The 16,752-nt window shown below is 52.5% G+C and overlaps 6 protein-coding genes across 6 annotated transcripts; 5 read left to right on the top strand and 1 right to left on the bottom strand.

Annotated features, from left to right (window-relative positions):
* Window positions 1-8: 8 nt before the first annotated feature.
* On the top strand, window positions 9-1,391 carry BU24DRAFT_24355 (uncharacterized protein). The gene has a single exon (XM_033522303.1). It carries the CDS (start codon window positions 240-242, stop codon window positions 972-974), a length of 735 nt encoding a protein of 244 aa, XP_033389969.1. The 5' UTR covers window positions 9-239; the 3' UTR covers window positions 975-1,391.
* BU24DRAFT_24296 (uncharacterized protein) lies at window positions 1,092-1,720 on the top strand. Its single transcript, XM_033522300.1, has one exon. The coding sequence runs from the start codon at window positions 1,210-1,212 to the stop codon at window positions 1,522-1,524; it is 315 nt and encodes a 104-aa protein (XP_033389968.1). The 5' UTR covers window positions 1,092-1,209; the 3' UTR covers window positions 1,525-1,720.
* An 897-nt stretch (window positions 1,721-2,617) lies between these two features.
* BU24DRAFT_417262 (uncharacterized protein) lies at window positions 2,618-3,427 on the top strand (the record flags this gene model as incomplete). Its single annotated transcript, XM_033526675.1, has 1 exon — window positions 2,618-3,427. A coding segment is annotated over exon 1 (176 nt), but the record flags the coding sequence as incomplete, so codon positions are not given.
* A 1,021-nt stretch (window positions 3,428-4,448) lies between these two features.
* On the top strand, window positions 4,449-6,964 carry BU24DRAFT_457593 (WD40 repeat-like protein; the record flags this gene model as incomplete). Its single annotated transcript, XM_033531551.1, has 5 exons — window positions 4,449-4,568; window positions 4,627-4,729; window positions 4,791-5,030; window positions 5,086-6,187; window positions 6,238-6,964. The coding sequence occupies 5 exons, from the start codon at window positions 4,449-4,451 to the stop codon at window positions 6,962-6,964; spliced, it is 2,292 nt and encodes a 763-aa protein (XP_033389966.1).
* An 883-nt stretch (window positions 6,965-7,847) lies between these two features.
* Window positions 7,848-10,647, top strand: BU24DRAFT_417258 (membrane transporter). Its single transcript, XM_033526674.1, has 6 exons — window positions 7,848-8,468; window positions 8,601-8,662; window positions 8,777-9,144; window positions 9,201-9,975; window positions 10,031-10,148; window positions 10,209-10,647. Exons 1-6 carry the CDS (start codon window positions 8,310-8,312, stop codon window positions 10,311-10,313), a joined length of 1,587 nt encoding a protein of 528 aa, XP_033389965.1. The 5' UTR covers window positions 7,848-8,309; the 3' UTR covers window positions 10,314-10,647.
* A 4,001-nt stretch (window positions 10,648-14,648) lies between these two features.
* BU24DRAFT_24130 (uncharacterized protein) lies at window positions 14,649-16,752 on the bottom strand. Its single transcript, XM_033522279.1, has one exon. The coding sequence runs from the start codon at window positions 16,457-16,459 to the stop codon at window positions 14,741-14,743; it is 1,719 nt and encodes a 572-aa protein (XP_033389964.1). The 5' UTR covers window positions 16,460-16,752; the 3' UTR covers window positions 14,649-14,740.

Genomic DNA, 16,752 nt, shown 5'->3' with positions numbered 1-16,752 from the left:
TCATGGGATCGGCTTGTGGTCAAGTACCTAAGGCCACGGTACTTTGAGAAAGAAGATAATAAGTGCTAACTACCATCTTTCGTAACTACCTAAACAACGGTCCGACGAACCTCCGAAATCCGAACTTACTCTATAGACGTCATCTCATTCCGCCCATGGTTCCAGGTGCCAGTGCCAGTTAACCGCACCGTGCAATCAATGGCTCATCGTCAAGCGTACGTAGCTAAATCAAGAACAATATGTCTTCGCCAGACTCACGCCTCTCCATGGAGTTGGAACTTCTAGAGGCTATGTACCCCTCGCAGACGGTTTTCGACTCTCGCAGCCGAGATTTCAAGTACACCGACAGCTCTTCTCTTCTGCATCTCCGCCTTCCCGAGCACTATCCGTCTGAGGGATTCCCTGAAGTCATATCAGCTAACGACAATTTGAAGTCGGACATCAGAGATCGCACAAAGGCAGCTTTGGGTGGCATCAGTATGACGGAAGGGGAAGAGTCTCTCGATGCGATCATCTCATGCTTCCACAACATCATTTCGTCCGCTGCAGAAACGAACCCCCTGCTACGAGTAGATACAATCGCATCAGGCCATCATCCCGCACCCGCGCTCATGCAGGAAACAAACAAGACGACTATCATCTGGTTACATCACCTCCTTGCTCTTACCAAACGCAAGCTGGCACTTTCGCCCACCGACACCGTTGCTGGAATCACCAAACCTGGTTATCCGGGTATCATGGTCTTCTCTGGCCCCACCACTGCAGTTGATGACCATGTGAACACTCTCAAAAAGGAGAACTGGCAGGCCTTCCAAGTCCGATACGAACGGGATGTGACATGGAATTTTGGCCATGGCCGGGGGGTGGTTGAAGTGGAAACCATGTCGGAGGTGGTCAAAGATCTGGAGGCGGGGCCTGGACCAGAAGGCAGCCAGCAGAAAGAGGAATTTCTGAGAGCCGTAGGCATAAAGTGAAGAGCAAGGATCATTCCGAGTGATTCCACAGCGTGCTGTCAACTGCGATGCCTTGATAGACCCTCACAATGCTTGCCAGAGGGACGTTATGCCTTCTTGCATGGGTGTGCGACTCTCTGCATTGATCCAAGTGCAGCATCACAACTACACACCATATTGCATCCATGGCAAGTATGTCGTAAATCTTCAGCTACCCTCGAGCAGCCGTTCCAGGCCATCGTAGGGGGTGGTCTCCATGATCACGATGGCAACCACTTGGCCGAAGCAAACATTTCTCAGAATCAATGAATGCTGTGCTCCCAACCCACTCCTCATTTCTCAAACCCTGCAGGCAGACAACGCATCCCGCTTTCTTCCCCACCTTGATCAAACGGTCCCAATTTCCCAGGAAAAGAGTCTTTCAACGTTGAGCATCATGGTGGCTCCCGCGATATGTTCAACCCTAGTACGGCCGGTTGTACGTAGTACCAGACTGCTAGTTAACGTCACCGACATGTGCCGGGCTCGGCCGTTGTGTAACGAAGTACAGACAGATTTTTGGAGCGAGTGAGTGCACGCATCTGCCACGTTCTATCACAGAAGTTCACCGTCTCAACGAAGACAACGATGTAGAGGTGGAAGGACCATTTGTTGGGATGACTGCGCTAAATCTTCATGTTGATCAATAGGTTTCTCTATAGGATGCTGGACGGAAGATGCCATCCAACGATGGAAGATAGATGGGCAAGTATGGACTTATGCCAGGGTTGCAGTCAATCGTGATTTGACAAACGGAGTCTCTACATGGAAGGGCTTGGCCTGTGTCGCGGCCTGGATGATGCATCCGCGCTGCTGCTATGATGGCTTGGTAAATTGGCCAACTGTCAACTTAGTAGACTCTTCAGTGATGGAGCATTCTGTGAGCCCGGAGATGTGTAGCACAGGAGAACCTGGACAGCTACCGTCATCTGGGAGCTTGCACTTGCATGGATAGGAAAACGGTGAACCGACTTGAATGCGACGGATGCTCTGTCACATTTGAACGCACGACATGCGTGCTCCGCCTCGCCTCGCCTTGCCTTTCCTCTGATCTCGCCCAGCTCCGATAGACACAGTGATATTGAGGCGTCTCGATGTACGGAGTCATGCATGGCAAGAAGATGCTGGTCCTCACGATGAGGCTACGGCGCCTAGATATGGCGGCGTTCTTGTGACCATCTGTCCATCGCATCTACTTGTGGAAATAGGGAGAAGGAAGTAGTCCGACTCTTCGATAGTCTGTCGCGCACTCTTTTCGCCATCTAGGGCACGCATCCAGCATGTCGTGGTGGTGGGCGTGGGGAGTCGTCGACTCGATGAGAACGCCATCTGATCCAAAGGCCTAGTGTGAGTATTGGTGCAACGCTCGAGTATGGTTATGCTTGTACGAGTACTAAGAATATATCGTGACGGCGAAATGCAGCGGCCAGCCAGCAATCAACATGGGTTGAGGCGGACACCAAGGTTGCTGAGTGGCACGGCTCTGACCATCGGGCCCGAAAGAGGAGGATCTTCAATGATACGTTTCAGCCCTTGCGACCGAGGGAAGGATGGCTCTTCTGCGTACAGAAACGCTTACCTACATACACAATACATGCCGCTCATCGAGGGAGGACGAGGGAATCCAATGAGGAGATGATAGAGCGCCTTTGCCGCATGAGTGTCAGCAAGCACTCAGGTACCTAGGCAGTTAGCGATAAGGGTGGCATTGGCATTGGCTGTTCAGCACATGATGGACGACCGCTGTGCTTGAGCATGACAAGTGAAAACCCCCACCCAACATGTCACATTATTTTCATTCATCTTTCAGGTGTGCTGAAGAGATCAGAAATGAAAGTGAGGTACTGTGTAGGTATCCGAGCTCGACAAGATGAAACCGTTACCCTGTGCAAGCCATCGAATGATTGAGTGTTGGAGGGCGCTGTCCGACCGCTGTATAGCCGGCCGGCAACAGGCAGCTCAACCAAGGACCAAGAATCCTACTACTACTGTGTACTGTGTATACAATGGCAGGTGCAGGCGACGGGTCATTGTATCGACGATGGAAGATGGGAAGATGCAGGTGTGTTGTTTGGGTGGGTGTTGCCACCTTGGATTACGGGCTTATCTCTTCTGTCTCGGTCCTTCTCCTCGCATACCTACAAACGCCGTCCCGAGTGCAAAATTGTTTGCTTGAAAGTGACTGATGTTGCAGTACAGTATGCACGTTTGAAGGCGACGACATATGTGGGGTTGGGGCTGAGGGGGTCATATTTGGTCCGAATTGGTTGAGATTCCTAAGCTGGCGATTGTACGATGATCAGGGTGATGGTTGCAATTGTGGTGATAGAGTGGTGATGATTTAGAGCGTGTACTGTGTATAGGTGGTTTGTAGTTGTAGCTGGAGTGTAGTTGCAGTGTGCAAGTCAGTCACGGTCGTCGCGGTATGGGAATTAATTAGCGCGTCCGTGACGCGAAAGGTTGCGGGATGCGGGAAGTGACTGGCGACTGGCGACTGGCGACTGGCGACTGGTGACTGACGACTTGAGGATGAGCGGATTGGAGGGTTGGCGGCGGATTGGCGGATTGGAGGGTTGGGTGGGCGGGTTGACGGGAGAGCGCAGCAAGAGGTGTTACTACTTACGACCTCCTACTCCTAGTCACAGCAATTACCAGGGTAGCAATGTAGGTTCTCCGTAACTAGTCACTACATACTACATACATTGACGGATACACACATACTCTCGTTACTCTTTGGGTGAACCTGCGTTGGTTGGTCCAACTCGTCTCTCCTGGTCCTCATCCACATCCTCGTCCTCGTCTTCGTCCTGGTCCTCGGCCTCGTCCTCTTCCTCAACTCGACTTATCCACCTCCCCGAACCTCAAGTTTTGTTTGCTCGCCTTAACGCCAGCTAAACTCTCACACTGTTATATCACCGACCTTCTCCTCTCTTATCCTCTCCTCACCATCTCCTTCATCTCCTCCATTTACCTTTCCTGCCTATCCTCAGACAATCAATCCAAGCTTCTACTTTCTTTCACACACCCACCTGTGCGCCCTCTACTCTCTACTCTCTACCTCAGGTACCTATCTCCTACCACGCACGCCTACCCATACTAACCTTCTCCCCTACAAGCATCTACCGATCTCCGTTGACTTCAATTGCACCACAGCAGCAGCAGCAGCAACAACGAGACCCCGTCCGCGACCGTCGGATCAGGGCCATTCAACAGCATCACTGACCACGAGCTGTGATATGGTCCTGACCTCCTGTCCTCCGCAGTCATCCTGCTCTCGTTTCGTACCCTCGTCCCGATTGCCGCCCGCTACGTACCCGCGCTCTGCTCCACACTCGTCCAAATAAACTGTACCTCGCTCTCTAGCTCTCTCCAGGAGTTTTCTGTCAATACTGTTTCCCCTCCGTTTCCCAATCCCACGTTCTATCGAGCAACCCGGAACGACAATACCTCTTCGCCATGAAGGCCGCACCGCTTCTGGTATCGTGGCACAATGAGAACGCCCCAATCTACTCGGCTCATTTCGAGCCTGGTGGTAAGGGACGTCTAGCTACAGCTGGTGGTGACAACAATGTTCGGGTATGCTCCGGAGACCCCGTGAAGCTGAGACAAACAAACTTGCTGACCTCCCATGCAGCTATGGAAAGTCGAAAACAACGGCGAGGATCGAAAGGTCACATATCTTTCTACCCTCATGAAACACACACAAGCTGTCAATGTGGTCCGATGGTGTCCCAAGGGTACGTATTGGCTCGATAACTCCAAACATTGTAAGCTCCGTGACTGACCCTTCATGTACAGGCGAGGTCCTTGCCAGCGCCGGCGACGATGGGAACATCCTGCTCTGGGTCCCCGCCGAGAACCAAGCTCTCCACCAGAACTTCGGCGAGGAAGGCCTCGAAGACAAGGAGACATGGCGCGTGAAGCACATGTTCGGATCTTTGGGATCTGAAATCTACGACCTGGCCTGGTCACCCGACGGAGTCTTCTTCATCACCGGAAGCATGGACAACGTCGCGAAGATATACAATGCCCAAACAGGTGAGGCTGGTTTTGCGCCGCTCAAGAGAACAACCCGATTCTAACTTGCAATCAGGTGCATGCATTCGTCACATTGCCGAGCACAATCATTACGTCCAGGGGGTAGCATGGGACCCTCTCAACGAATACGTAGCGACACAATCCTCGGATCGTTCAGTGCACATCTACACACTCAAGAATAAGGATGGTCAATTCTCGTTGGCACAGAAGATACACAGGATGGACCTCCCTGCCCGTCGAATCTCGTCCAACAGCCCTGCACCCCCCGACTTTGGCGGCCGAGCTTCGTTCGTTTCCAATGACACCGCTGTTGCAGCTGGTTCGCCCGTACCGTCTGCACCCGGAACACCGCAATCGTTGGCCCTCCCCATGAATCCACCCACATCCCACAGCCGACGCTCCTCCTTCGGATCATCTCCCGCAATGCGCCGATCTGCTTCGCCAGCGCCTTCGATGCCGCTACCAGCGGTCATGCCCAATTCCCCGAGCCTCAACAGCCTCAGCGGCTTGGGTGTCCGGAACGCTCCCATGTACGCAAATGAGACCCTGACGTCGTTTTTCAGACGCCTTGCTTTTGCCCCAGATGGCAGTTTGCTATTCACGCCGGCCGGGCAATATAAGACCGTGCATCCCTCTTTAACAGAAGGCGTCAAGCCAACAGAGGATATCACCAACACAGTCTACATCTACACACGTGCTGGGTTGAACAAACCTCCCGTCGCATATCTCCCCGGGCACAAGAAGCCTTCCGTCGCCGTCCGCTGCTCCCCGGTCTACTACACACTCCGTCAGTCAGCTCAACCCACAAAGCAAATCACTATCGACACCGCTTCCTCCGAGGAAGAAATCCAAGCTTTGCCTGAGCCAGCCATACCGTCCAAGGCACCGACATCACATGCGTCAATGGACCCTCCGCGATTGACGAGTGCTCCATCGCCGTCACCCAGCCTGACCTCTGCCTCCCCGAAGCATATCGATGGCGATGCACCGACGTCCAACGGCCCACCGGCCGGACCCGAATCTGCTTTCAAGCTACCATACCGCATGATCTATGCCGTTGCAACGCAAGACGCGGTTCACATCTATGACACCCAACAACAGAAGCCCCTTTCTGTTGTTAGTAACCTGCACTTTGCCACCTTCACAGACGTCACATGGTAAGTAGACATGTCTTTTCCCGGGTTGCTTCCACACTAACATGTCTCAGGTCTTCTGATGGATCGACACTTCTGATGAGTTCGTCAGATGGATTCTGCTCCGCTCTCTCCTTTGCGCCAGGCGAATTGGGAGAGAAGTATACAGGACCATTGCCGACACAGACTCGGACACACCACACTCCTTCGACCATCAACACCACGACGTCCCAGTCTTCTGCCCAGTCCACACCCATGGTTACGCCCACCGCATCCAGCGTGCCTCCTACAAGTTCGACCCCTCAGCCCAAACACCCCGCTGCCGGCATTACGGCGGCATCAAGCTCATTTATACCAGCACGGTCCGGCAGCCCTACCAGAAGCAATTCTGTCTCGAGCATTGCCACCGCCTCTTCGTTTGCTGCTCCCTCACTTGGGGATCAAAGCAACATGAATGCTCCGACGCCTGCCATGTCTCAAGTCCCTGGGATAACAGCGACCAATTCAGGTCCCGTGCCGATGTGGACTCCACCTATGACGCCTGCCCAAGGCGGCACGCATAGTGCAAGCAGCTCTGTCAGCGTCGTTTACGGACGCCGCTCGAGCGAATCGGAGCGAGAGGATGGTGTGAGCAGCAGGAAACGAGACCTGCAAGTGGTGCTAGAAGCTGAGGAAGGCCGCGAGGGCAAGAAGAGGAGGAGGGTTGCACCCACCCCAGTGATCTTTGGGAGCGGCACCGATGCTGACCATGCAATTGCCTCGACTGAAGAGAACACACCAACCCAGACACCAACGCGGTAACTTGTTCAGCAGGATCATTATGGTTCTGTTGTTGTGGATTCAAAACATTTCAGTAATCGGTTTTCACCCCGGCGTTAGTATTTCACGATTTACTTGGTTCGCAGGAGTTGGGCAAATACCCCCCAACTGCACAAGGTATATATTTCTTAAATGTTCAATCTTCCTGGTTTCATCCTTGTGGATACATTTCATTTTTTTTTTCCTTCAAGAAAAGAGGAGAGGCGGTGCGTGGCGCGTGTGGGTTGTGAGGCGGTAGCACGCATCGCACGAGTTACGGCGTTATGTGATATGAGTACACAAACAGGCCTGATGTGATGTTGCATCACGCAATTTCGGTGCAGATCGTTCCCACAGTGTTACGAGGAGTGGAGTTTGATTTGGTTCTCCTTGTTTGACTGCGTACGGTACATTAAGTAGAAGCTAGCCCCGAACATAATCCATCTCCAGTATTAGGTACCTATGTACTCAAGTTGCTTGAACGAATCCCAACCAGTCCAGACCAAGACCCCAATTGCTAATGAATGGATGTTCCAAGACGAATGGACGATGCGCTAAACTTGGGGGGATTGCGATTGAACCACGGCTTCACAGACGTCTCCAGCGGTTGTTCGTTGTTTTTGCGGTGTCCAAGTAATGCCACTAAATTCCGTAGCAACTGAACAAAGTGGTACATCGGCACACTGCTAAGCTACTAGAGGCTGGAGCAATCGTTGCAGACGGGAAAGTGGCTGGGCGGCCGAGCATCTACCAGCATCTACAGGCAAAAGGCCTCCAGGATGATGATCCCCTCATGTCCATCATCCCCGACTGGCCAATAACAGACCCTCCACGTGCGAGTATGCCGGCTTCTCTCAGTGGTTGTGGATACTTCGTACCTCAACCTTCCCAACTTACCCTTACCTAGGTACGAGTAACTACTACCTACCTTGTGTTTGATGTCGCCTCTCGATTCCTTGCAACTTTAAAAGGCACCGTTACATCCCAATTTCCTCCTGTCCTCGATATGGGATGCCTCCTGCTTTTTACTCGCTTTCCTTTCACTCGCCCCCTTCTGCGCGTCTGCGAAACTCCCAGGTGCAATCAATCCTATTAGACGAGAATCTACCATACGACGCGTTTGGCGCACCATACTCCGTACACAGACTCGAGTCACCTCCCGAGAAGCGCCTACTACGTCATCTTGCCTACCAGACAGGTATTGGAGATAGCTGTATCCTTCCTTCTACTCGACTGCTATTACAACATACATGAACACAAAATCATCATCAACAATCGCTTTTTGCTCCTGTACACAGTAGTACGCAAGTCGTCATCTCGGCCCGAAAGCGACTCGCAGTAGAATACAATGGCGTCCGAACACTTAGATGACAAAAAGGTCTCTCCGGCGCAGGATGTCGACCCCGAAAGGCTGTCAGAGGACAACACCTCGATTGGCAAGGGCGACATTCTACAGCAGGAACATACAGATCCTGTGTTAAACGCCAAGATGCATCTGATTAACAATGTCAGTCTTCACAATTGACTGGCTGCGATCGCGCCTTTATTGAACACTTTCATGAACTTCCTAGTCGGCTCCGCAACGAAGCATACCCGGGGCGTGAGTCGACGTCATGGGAGGGAATACTGATTATGTTAGGCAATTGATGAGATTGGATTCACAGGGTATCAGGTCAAGCTATTCATCCTCAATGGCTTTGGGTGAGTAGCTGTTTACCCACTTTTCCAACCCTGTTCCGTTCCGATTCCGAGGCCTTACTCATGTCCCCTCACTCGGAACTACCGCTCCAACAGCATCCACTGACCGCAATCCAGATATGCAGTCGACTCCCTTATCCTGCTGATCCAATCCATCATCGCGGGCCAAGCTGGCCTTGAATTCAATCCCGGCTATCCTGCCGGCCTCACGATCGCAGCCTACGTGGGCATGCTCGTTGGTGCTCTTTTCTGGGGACTGACAGCCGACGTGATTGGTCGCAAGTTTGCCTTCAACGTATCTCTCATGATATGCTCCATCTTTGCCATTGTAGCGGGCGCCAGTCCAAATTGGATCGTGCTTGGGCTTTTCGTCTGCCTGTCCTCTTTTGGTGCAGGTGGCAATCTAGTATTGGACACAGCCGTGTTTCTCGAGTATCTGCCAGGCAAAGATCAATGGCTTCTCACGCTTATGGCGGCTTGGTGGGGTACGTTAGGCCACTTGAACCACCATGATATAACATGTGCTCATCTTAAACTTTAGGTCTCGGGCAGTTGGTGGCCGGGTTTCTTGCCTGGGGATTCCTCCCTTCCTACAGTTGCGACGACCCATCGCTTGTTGAAGGTGCACCACCTTGCACCAAGGAAAACAATCAAGGTTGGCGATACGTATGGTACACGGCCGGCGCTCTTGTCTTCGTGATGTCTATTGCTCGTATCACCGTCATTCGCTTGAAGGAGACTCCCAAATTTCTTGTTGGGGAAGGCAGAGATGCAGAATGTGTCGAAACCCTCCAGATGATTGCCCAGAAGTACAATCGCACCTGTTCGCTCACCCTCGAACAAATGCAAGCCTGCGGTACCATCAATTCGGATCGCCGGGGTTCCGCAACACACGCGGTCAAGTCGAAGTGGTCGCTGGGGGAGATTGGCGTTCATCTGAAGGGCCTCTATGCTACGAAGCGCATCGGAATCTCCACGACGTTGATCTGGTTTTCCTGGACCCTTATCGGCCTTGCGTACCCGCTCTACAATGTCTTCCTCCCAGCCTACCTATCGTCGCGCGGCGCATCGTTCGGCGAAGCTTCGCCATACATCACCTGGCGCAATTACACACTGGTCAATTTCTCTGGCATCTGGGGTCCTGTCCTCGCGGGCTATATGTGCGCGACTCGGCTTGGACGCAAGTACACCATGGTCATTGGCGCTTTGATCACCATGGCATTTTTCTTTGCCTACACGCAGGTTAGGACCAATGTCCAGAATATTGTATTCACCTGCGTGATCAATTTCTGCCTGAACATCTATTATGGGACCTTGTATGTTAACATATTCGAAAGGAGAAGAGAGAGGAAAGGTTACTGATCTATCTAGATATGCGTATACCCCCGAGGTGTTGCCAAGTGCACATAGAGGCACTGGTAATGGAATTGCTATTGGGTGGAACAGAGTTATGGGCATCTTGAGCGCCGTCATTGCGACGGTGGCTGATGTGAGTAATCCAATCTTAGCCATCTTCCCAGGTCCGAGCTAATGACTGACATGTCAATAGACATCGACTCCCGTTCCCATCTACATTTGTGCAGCACTATACATTGTCATGGCCGGCGTTGCAGCTATCTTCCCATTTGAGCCTTATGGAAAGAGGAGTTCGTAAAACATGCGACTTCTCTAGCGAGAACAGCGAGGATCGTGTAGAAGATGTACACAAGCTCTACTTTGAGCGGGATTGAAGATATATGGAACATGACTAATGTTGATTTAAGAGAAAGAGGGGGCCATTGCAACAAGAGCGAGGAGACATTCCGATGGTTAAGGATGGAACGATTGGTCATCGTTGACGGCGGTGTTCATCCCACCGATAGAAACGGTACGGTATAGAGGGACCACTCTTTTAGGAGTACATACATGCAGTTCCTAAATATCTTGGCATTGTTCCAAATTTCTATAACAACAGAAAAGCGTTAATTATTGACCGGAACGATTATGTATGGAAGGTAATCTATCTCGAATGGCAACGTTCAGACATACGCCTTGAGGCACACTGTGCTACGTGAGGACTGTTTTCGCACCCTCAGCTGAAGCCGAAGGAGGTTTAGAAAACCCGCGCAATCGCAAGTAATTGCTGTCCCCAGAGAAACCCATGAGACTTGAAGCATGGAACCGAGATGTTCTGGGCCTCTGTTGTCGCCATGTCGCCGCCCCTCGATAAACGAGCTCGTTCTGCATCTCCATGCCAGCCCGTTCGTCGCAGCATGTGCCCCTGCACCCTACGGCGGTTGTGGACGACTGCACAACAGATGGAACAACGAAATTGCGGTGCCCGATCCATGGGATTCTAGATTTCAGCATATGATAAGTGCTATGTCGAGAATGATTCCTCTGCTCCCTGTTCTGTGTGACCTATTTAGCTACCTGTTGCCATTGAGCAAGAGGACTTCCTACAGCTTAGTGTACTCTGACCATGATGAGAAATTCAAAAGAATAATGGGTCGCTGCGTACGGCGTAGAAAACCCCATAACATACTCGTACCTATATCAGAGTAGCAGCATCATCTTGCAGCGTCTATCGTGCAAGCGAGGCGGTACACCCCAAGCCCCCGACCCGTTGATCTCTTTAGTTGCCAGCCTGGGTTTTGAGTGCCTGTCGTGCTCGTAGGGTTTGACCAACAACAGTCGTCGATGCCTCTATTCAAGGTCCGTGGCAGTTGACTGGCTCCTTCGGGCTTCTTTTAGACTTTCGACCTCCGAAGATCTAGACTTGTGAGGACAAGCGACGACCCAGTCACCCGCTCATTGTTCGCCCTCAGCCCTACCAAGGCCTAGATTCCCCCCCCTCCTGCTCTCCCCCTACCCCACCTAATCATGCCGCCCATGCATGTCTCTATGATGCCAGCCCAGTCCATCAAAACCCAAGGAACAATCAAGGCAGGCAGCGTCTTTGCCGATAGGCAGAAGTCGAAAAGATCGTCGCTGCACGCTCATCTTCCTGAAAGCTGGCGCTGGCACGGATTTCCTCGTAGCGAGGAGGGCGAGCGAGAGAGGCAAAAGATGGACAGCCATGCGTCGCTTGCATGCCATTGCGCGAATGGGCATTGTCGGTGTGGATGAACCGTACAAGCGAAATGCAATAACAGCTCGCACTTCGTACTCCGTACTCGGATACAAAGTAGATGCAGTCTCCTCGCTTAGGAAGTACATGTACATACATAGTAACAAAGGCAAGCTGGCCATGCGATAGGCTCGCATTTTGACAATACATATTGAGCACAAAGGGAGGCACGGGAGACACTGGATGTCCTTTCCTGTACAGACTATACTGGGAGAGTGAAGGCCTTCAGATAGATTGCGCTTCCAATAATGAATTGGGGACAACGAGCATGCCAGCCCAGCACTTTCCCATACAGCGCCTCCAGTGTCCCCTCGCTCCTCTCTCCCTCCCTCTCGCTCTCCCTGACTACTCTGACCAAAGAGACGCTCACCTCACACTCATGCTCACACCCAACCTTGGCCGCGTGAACATGTAATACCAATGGTTCACTTGGCAGAGACGCCCCGTCTGACACTGACCACAGCAGCAAGTGTCAGCTTTCTCTTCGTTAGTCTCAACTCTTCCCGTAGTCGTCGTGTAACAGCAGAAAAGTAATCTGACGCCTTCCCATGCCTCAGACGAAACACACATGCACATATGTAAATTAGCCATGCCAATCCGTGATGGCAAGATAGATAGTCGACAGAACGGACATCACGGTGTTGTTCGGTCCAAAAGAATCAGAGCAACCCGCCCATCGTCAGCTGCCGCCTTTCCGACCCCTACCTTGGCCATCTTGAGGAGACGAGGTAGGTCTCTCGTTTTATTATGGCTCGGCTAGGTAGGTAATAGATGATTATCTGTACATACATACTGCGCAGATGGCATGATGCCCTTACCTTGGTTATCTGTACTCTATCTTATCTCTGCGGAGGCATTCATTTCGATTTGCAACGTATTGACAACGTATCTACTCTGCTGTAGTGCACTTTCCTACCGAGCCCAGACGCGTGAGGCTTGAAATGGGAGCAGCAGACGACGCAATAATATAAAATCGCTCACTTAGGACTGCCCATCCCTCTGCAGGCGACTAGAACGTTCTTCTTTCCCTTCTCACTCCTTCACTCTTTGTTCGACTCGATCCAGGGTGCGCTGGCAAGTTTGGACAGTTTCAATGCTCCGTCCACCCATCGTCTACCCATATTCAGCCGTGGAAGATCCATGAGCCACGGCCATTACCAGGCTCGCGGGGACCGCGAACGCTTGTCGCCGATCGCTCCCCCCGACACGACACTGCACCCTGCCATTCAACGGGGGTACGCCGTACGGTACGCTCGTGGTACCGCGGGTAAGGTAGGAGTATCGAAGACCAAGTGCAAATATACCCAAGCGATCGACAAGAGAAGAAGACGCACGTTTGCACACCGTGCGTCATCCTTGTCATCGTCATCGTCGAAAGGACTACCAGCAAGCAGAATCAAGTAGCTATTGTGCTTTGTCGTGGGTCTTATTGCACTGCACTGTCCATGAGGTAACTAACTATCTCACACTGTTGTCTGATATTAACTGGATGAGAACCACAGACTTGGTAGTAGGCATTGCAGAAAAGACGAACGAACAGAAAGAGGAATGCTCTTCCTATTATTACCTGATTCGGGCTTAACCCAAGCTTGCGAACCAACCAACCGACCAATCAGGACTAACGGTCCGGGATACCAAAACAGAAACAAGGAATGAAAGAGAACCTAATCCTTTGCCCATTTCGAACACGGAGACGCATGCGGAAGTGCATTCATTCGTTCGTTTCTTCGGCTCTTCGTTTCTTCGTTCAGTACTGTTCCCCATAGTCGTGTCTTTGGCTTGGTAGATGTCTACAGAGGCCGACAAGAAGTAATTTGCCTTCGCTTTTACTTAGGCAGTGAATCAGTAGATGACTTGAAAACGTGAGGGCGACCGCCATTGCAGCGTGTATAGGTATAGGTAGAGTAGACCTGGCTGTCACACTCGTTTGGCGTCGGCGTTACCTTGCACCTTGAAACAGACACATGCATGCACCCACACAAGTTGGAGACAAAGATCTGTCTGCTGCAGTCCGTGGTGCGATGACGATGCGGTACGAGCCAGAGTCGTGTCGCCCGGGCTGGTCAGGTACAAGAGACATACGTTTGGACTCTTTCGTCGAGAAGGACAGGGTGCTTGCTGTTTCGTTCTCTTCCTTCAGGTTGTGATGTAAATTGATTCAGATTGGATAAGAGACATGGCGTGTTTCTCTTAGACTCACGGATGCGGTGCGGTACTTACGATACTTATTTCCTTCCTCAATCAGCGCTCACACCATGTCTGATGTCAGTGCTTTTAGTAGTGGTAGCAATCGCGATTTGATGATCGTCGCATTATCACTCGCAGCAAAGTAGGTCTCTCGGGTGGCTTTAGGATTACTATGCGAAACCTCGCACAGTCGTAACTTGGATTGCGATGGAACCGAATATTGTTCGGCAGCCCTCGCGACGCTCTATCTACGATAACTACACCCACATTGTGTGTGTTCCTCCACCTACAGCGTAATGCGCGCCAGGAAATGCAATCAACGAACGGTTCATCCGTCCAGGCCTAGTCTCTCGGTCCACTCCTCTGGCAAGGGACAGGAGAACGTGGGTATCATATATAAATCAGTGATTCCCCCAATGCTGAGTCGGAAAAGAAACTGAAGAAAAAGGAAAGGGATTGGGAATGCATGTGACGCCGGGGAAGGGAACGATTTATCCTCCCAGTTCCATGCTATGCTGTTTGCCTGCCTGGATGTAAAGACACCCGAATAAAACAAGAGAAATTCAAGAAAAAAATCAACTCCATCTCTTCCTATGGGCATTGATGAAACTCCGATGTTGTGCAATGAACAGAAGAAAATGGGTCGTGTATGGATCTGCAGCTGTCACGGCGACGCCGCTGCCAGATTCATGGGCTGGAGCGCTGCAGCCGAGAGCCAGGCTCCCGGTGCGGCGATCTTCTGGCGATCACTGTGTACCGGGGGACCGCCCGGGCGCATCAACTCCTCAGACCAGGAGCCCAACACCAAACACAACTGCGCTCAGGCCACTGTTTCCTGCATTCTCGTCGCTGGACCTCCGTTTTCCGAGGGCCGTGAGCCTGCGCGCTGCATCCGCCTTAGCCTGCGTGGCGACCGTTGGCGAGGGCGGCGCGGAAGAAGACGCAGACCGAATCGCATCAGCTTCATCCTGCGAGTCCACGGCCGTGCTCTCGGTAGAAGTGGGAGCCAGCTCCGCCGCATCGAAGCTCAAGAATGAGTTGTCGCTGATTGCTCGCACCGGCGAGACGGGTCTCTCTAGAACCAGCGGAGCAGGTACGGGTCTGGGTTCCACGATTTCGACGGCCGGGGCAAGCGTCTTCGTCTGCTTGGGGAAATTATGCACGTCGTAGCGCGGTGGGTGGGGAATGTATTCCGTCAGAATGCGTTCCTTAACGTTGATGCGCATGCGGCGCCCCCCGCTGTAGACCACGTCACTCACACGGGGAGAGGATGCCAGCAAGGATGGGGCGCAGCGGCGACGATAACGTAGACTCTGCGAATGGCTGTGTCGGTGGGGAGGGCTCGACTTTGGATCCTGAGAGTCGCTGGTAGTGACGCTCGATGAAGGGCGCTCATCGGAATCCCCGTCACGGGATGAGGTGCGACGGGCGGTGGGATAGCGAGCATCGTCCGGATCCAGGTCATCGGTTTCTGGGTCTAGTATCGGGTTCGATGCAGCTGCCTGCTCCGTAACCTCTTGCACAATCGGGCGGTCTGCTGCGGGAGCGTCGGCCGCGAGGTGAGGGTAGAGTTGGCGGAAGATACGCTCTTGCTCGGCGATGAATCTCCTGCCAGCCTCGACGTTTGAAAGGTTGTCGAGATCAACGCCCGTTGCGCGGGAGGAGCTCTCGACCTGGCGCTGTCGCCGGGTCCTCCTGGGCAGACTCCTGTAGCGGGGCTCGCTGCGGTCCTCTATCGGAAGGCTGATGTCAATGGCAGCACACAGATTCTCGACCCAATCGAGCATCTGAAGCTGGGTTGGAGCGCACATGAGGAATTGCTCCGTCTCCAGTCGTAGGCGAATCACATGTTCCCGTACAGGTTCGAAGAGGTGCGGATCCGTGTCGTATAATTTCTGGCGGGCAGATGTGGGGACCAGGTGAGCGAAGGGGGATTTTGGAATGAGGGCGGTCTTCTTGAAATCTGCGGCCACGCCGACTTCCGCATGCTGCAGCGTGTAGGAGCGGATCAGTCGACCTGGAACGATGTTTTTGTTCTTACTGAGAAGATGGGGCAATTTGGGTCGGTGCAGATTCAGCTGGGTGCCTTGTAGCACAACGTAATAATCCACCCATTCGCGGTCCGAGGCGATCTGGAAGGGAGACACTAGCTCTTGCTTCAAGCTCAACAGCGCCGAGATTTCGACAGTGCACGAGTAAGATGGAATGGAGAGCGAGGTTGCAGCGCGCTCAGCACGTGCAATAGAATCGAGACGGGCCAAAGTTTGTCGGCTGTTGGCGCAGGCATAATTGGGTGGAGGACTGTCGACAGGGATCTGCGCGTGGGTGTGGAAAGTGTTGTGGTAACCGTAGACGGGCGGAGTGCGGTCCGACGACGACGACGACGACGAGTTTGAGGAATTGTTATTGTTACCGTGGCGTTGACTGCGCTGAGCGTTTCGAGAGGTGTTGGATGATGTATTCGCTGTGCCATCCGCAGGCGATGAGTCCGCATGGCCAGGCATGGTTGCGGTTCTTTATTGCATGAATTCCACGGACGAGTTGGTTGGGTTGGCGTATCCGGTTGGTTGGGGAGGGTGTGGGCCAGGAATAGGATGGAATGGTATGGTATGGTCGAGTATGGCGGAGGTGCTGTAATATAGGTAGATTTGTCGGTCGGCGAAGATAACAGGAAAAGAAACTGAGGAGAGAAAAAAGAAGTATGGATTGGGTTGGGATAGTTTGAGTTGAAGATTCAAAGCTTAAGCTTAGGCTTTGAGAGGCCGGAAGAGGCGTTGCGGTGTGGGCGCCTGGGCTT

The sequence above is a fragment of the Aaosphaeria arxii genome (assembly GCF_010015735.1).
Source record: "Aaosphaeria arxii CBS 175.79 unplaced genomic scaffold BU24scaffold_1, whole genome shotgun sequence".
NCBI classification, from domain to species: Eukaryota; Fungi; Ascomycota; class Dothideomycetes; order Pleosporales; genus Aaosphaeria; species Aaosphaeria arxii.
The sequence above is the reverse complement of the archived record's forward strand: the minus strand, read 5'-3'. Positions and strand labels throughout refer to the sequence as shown.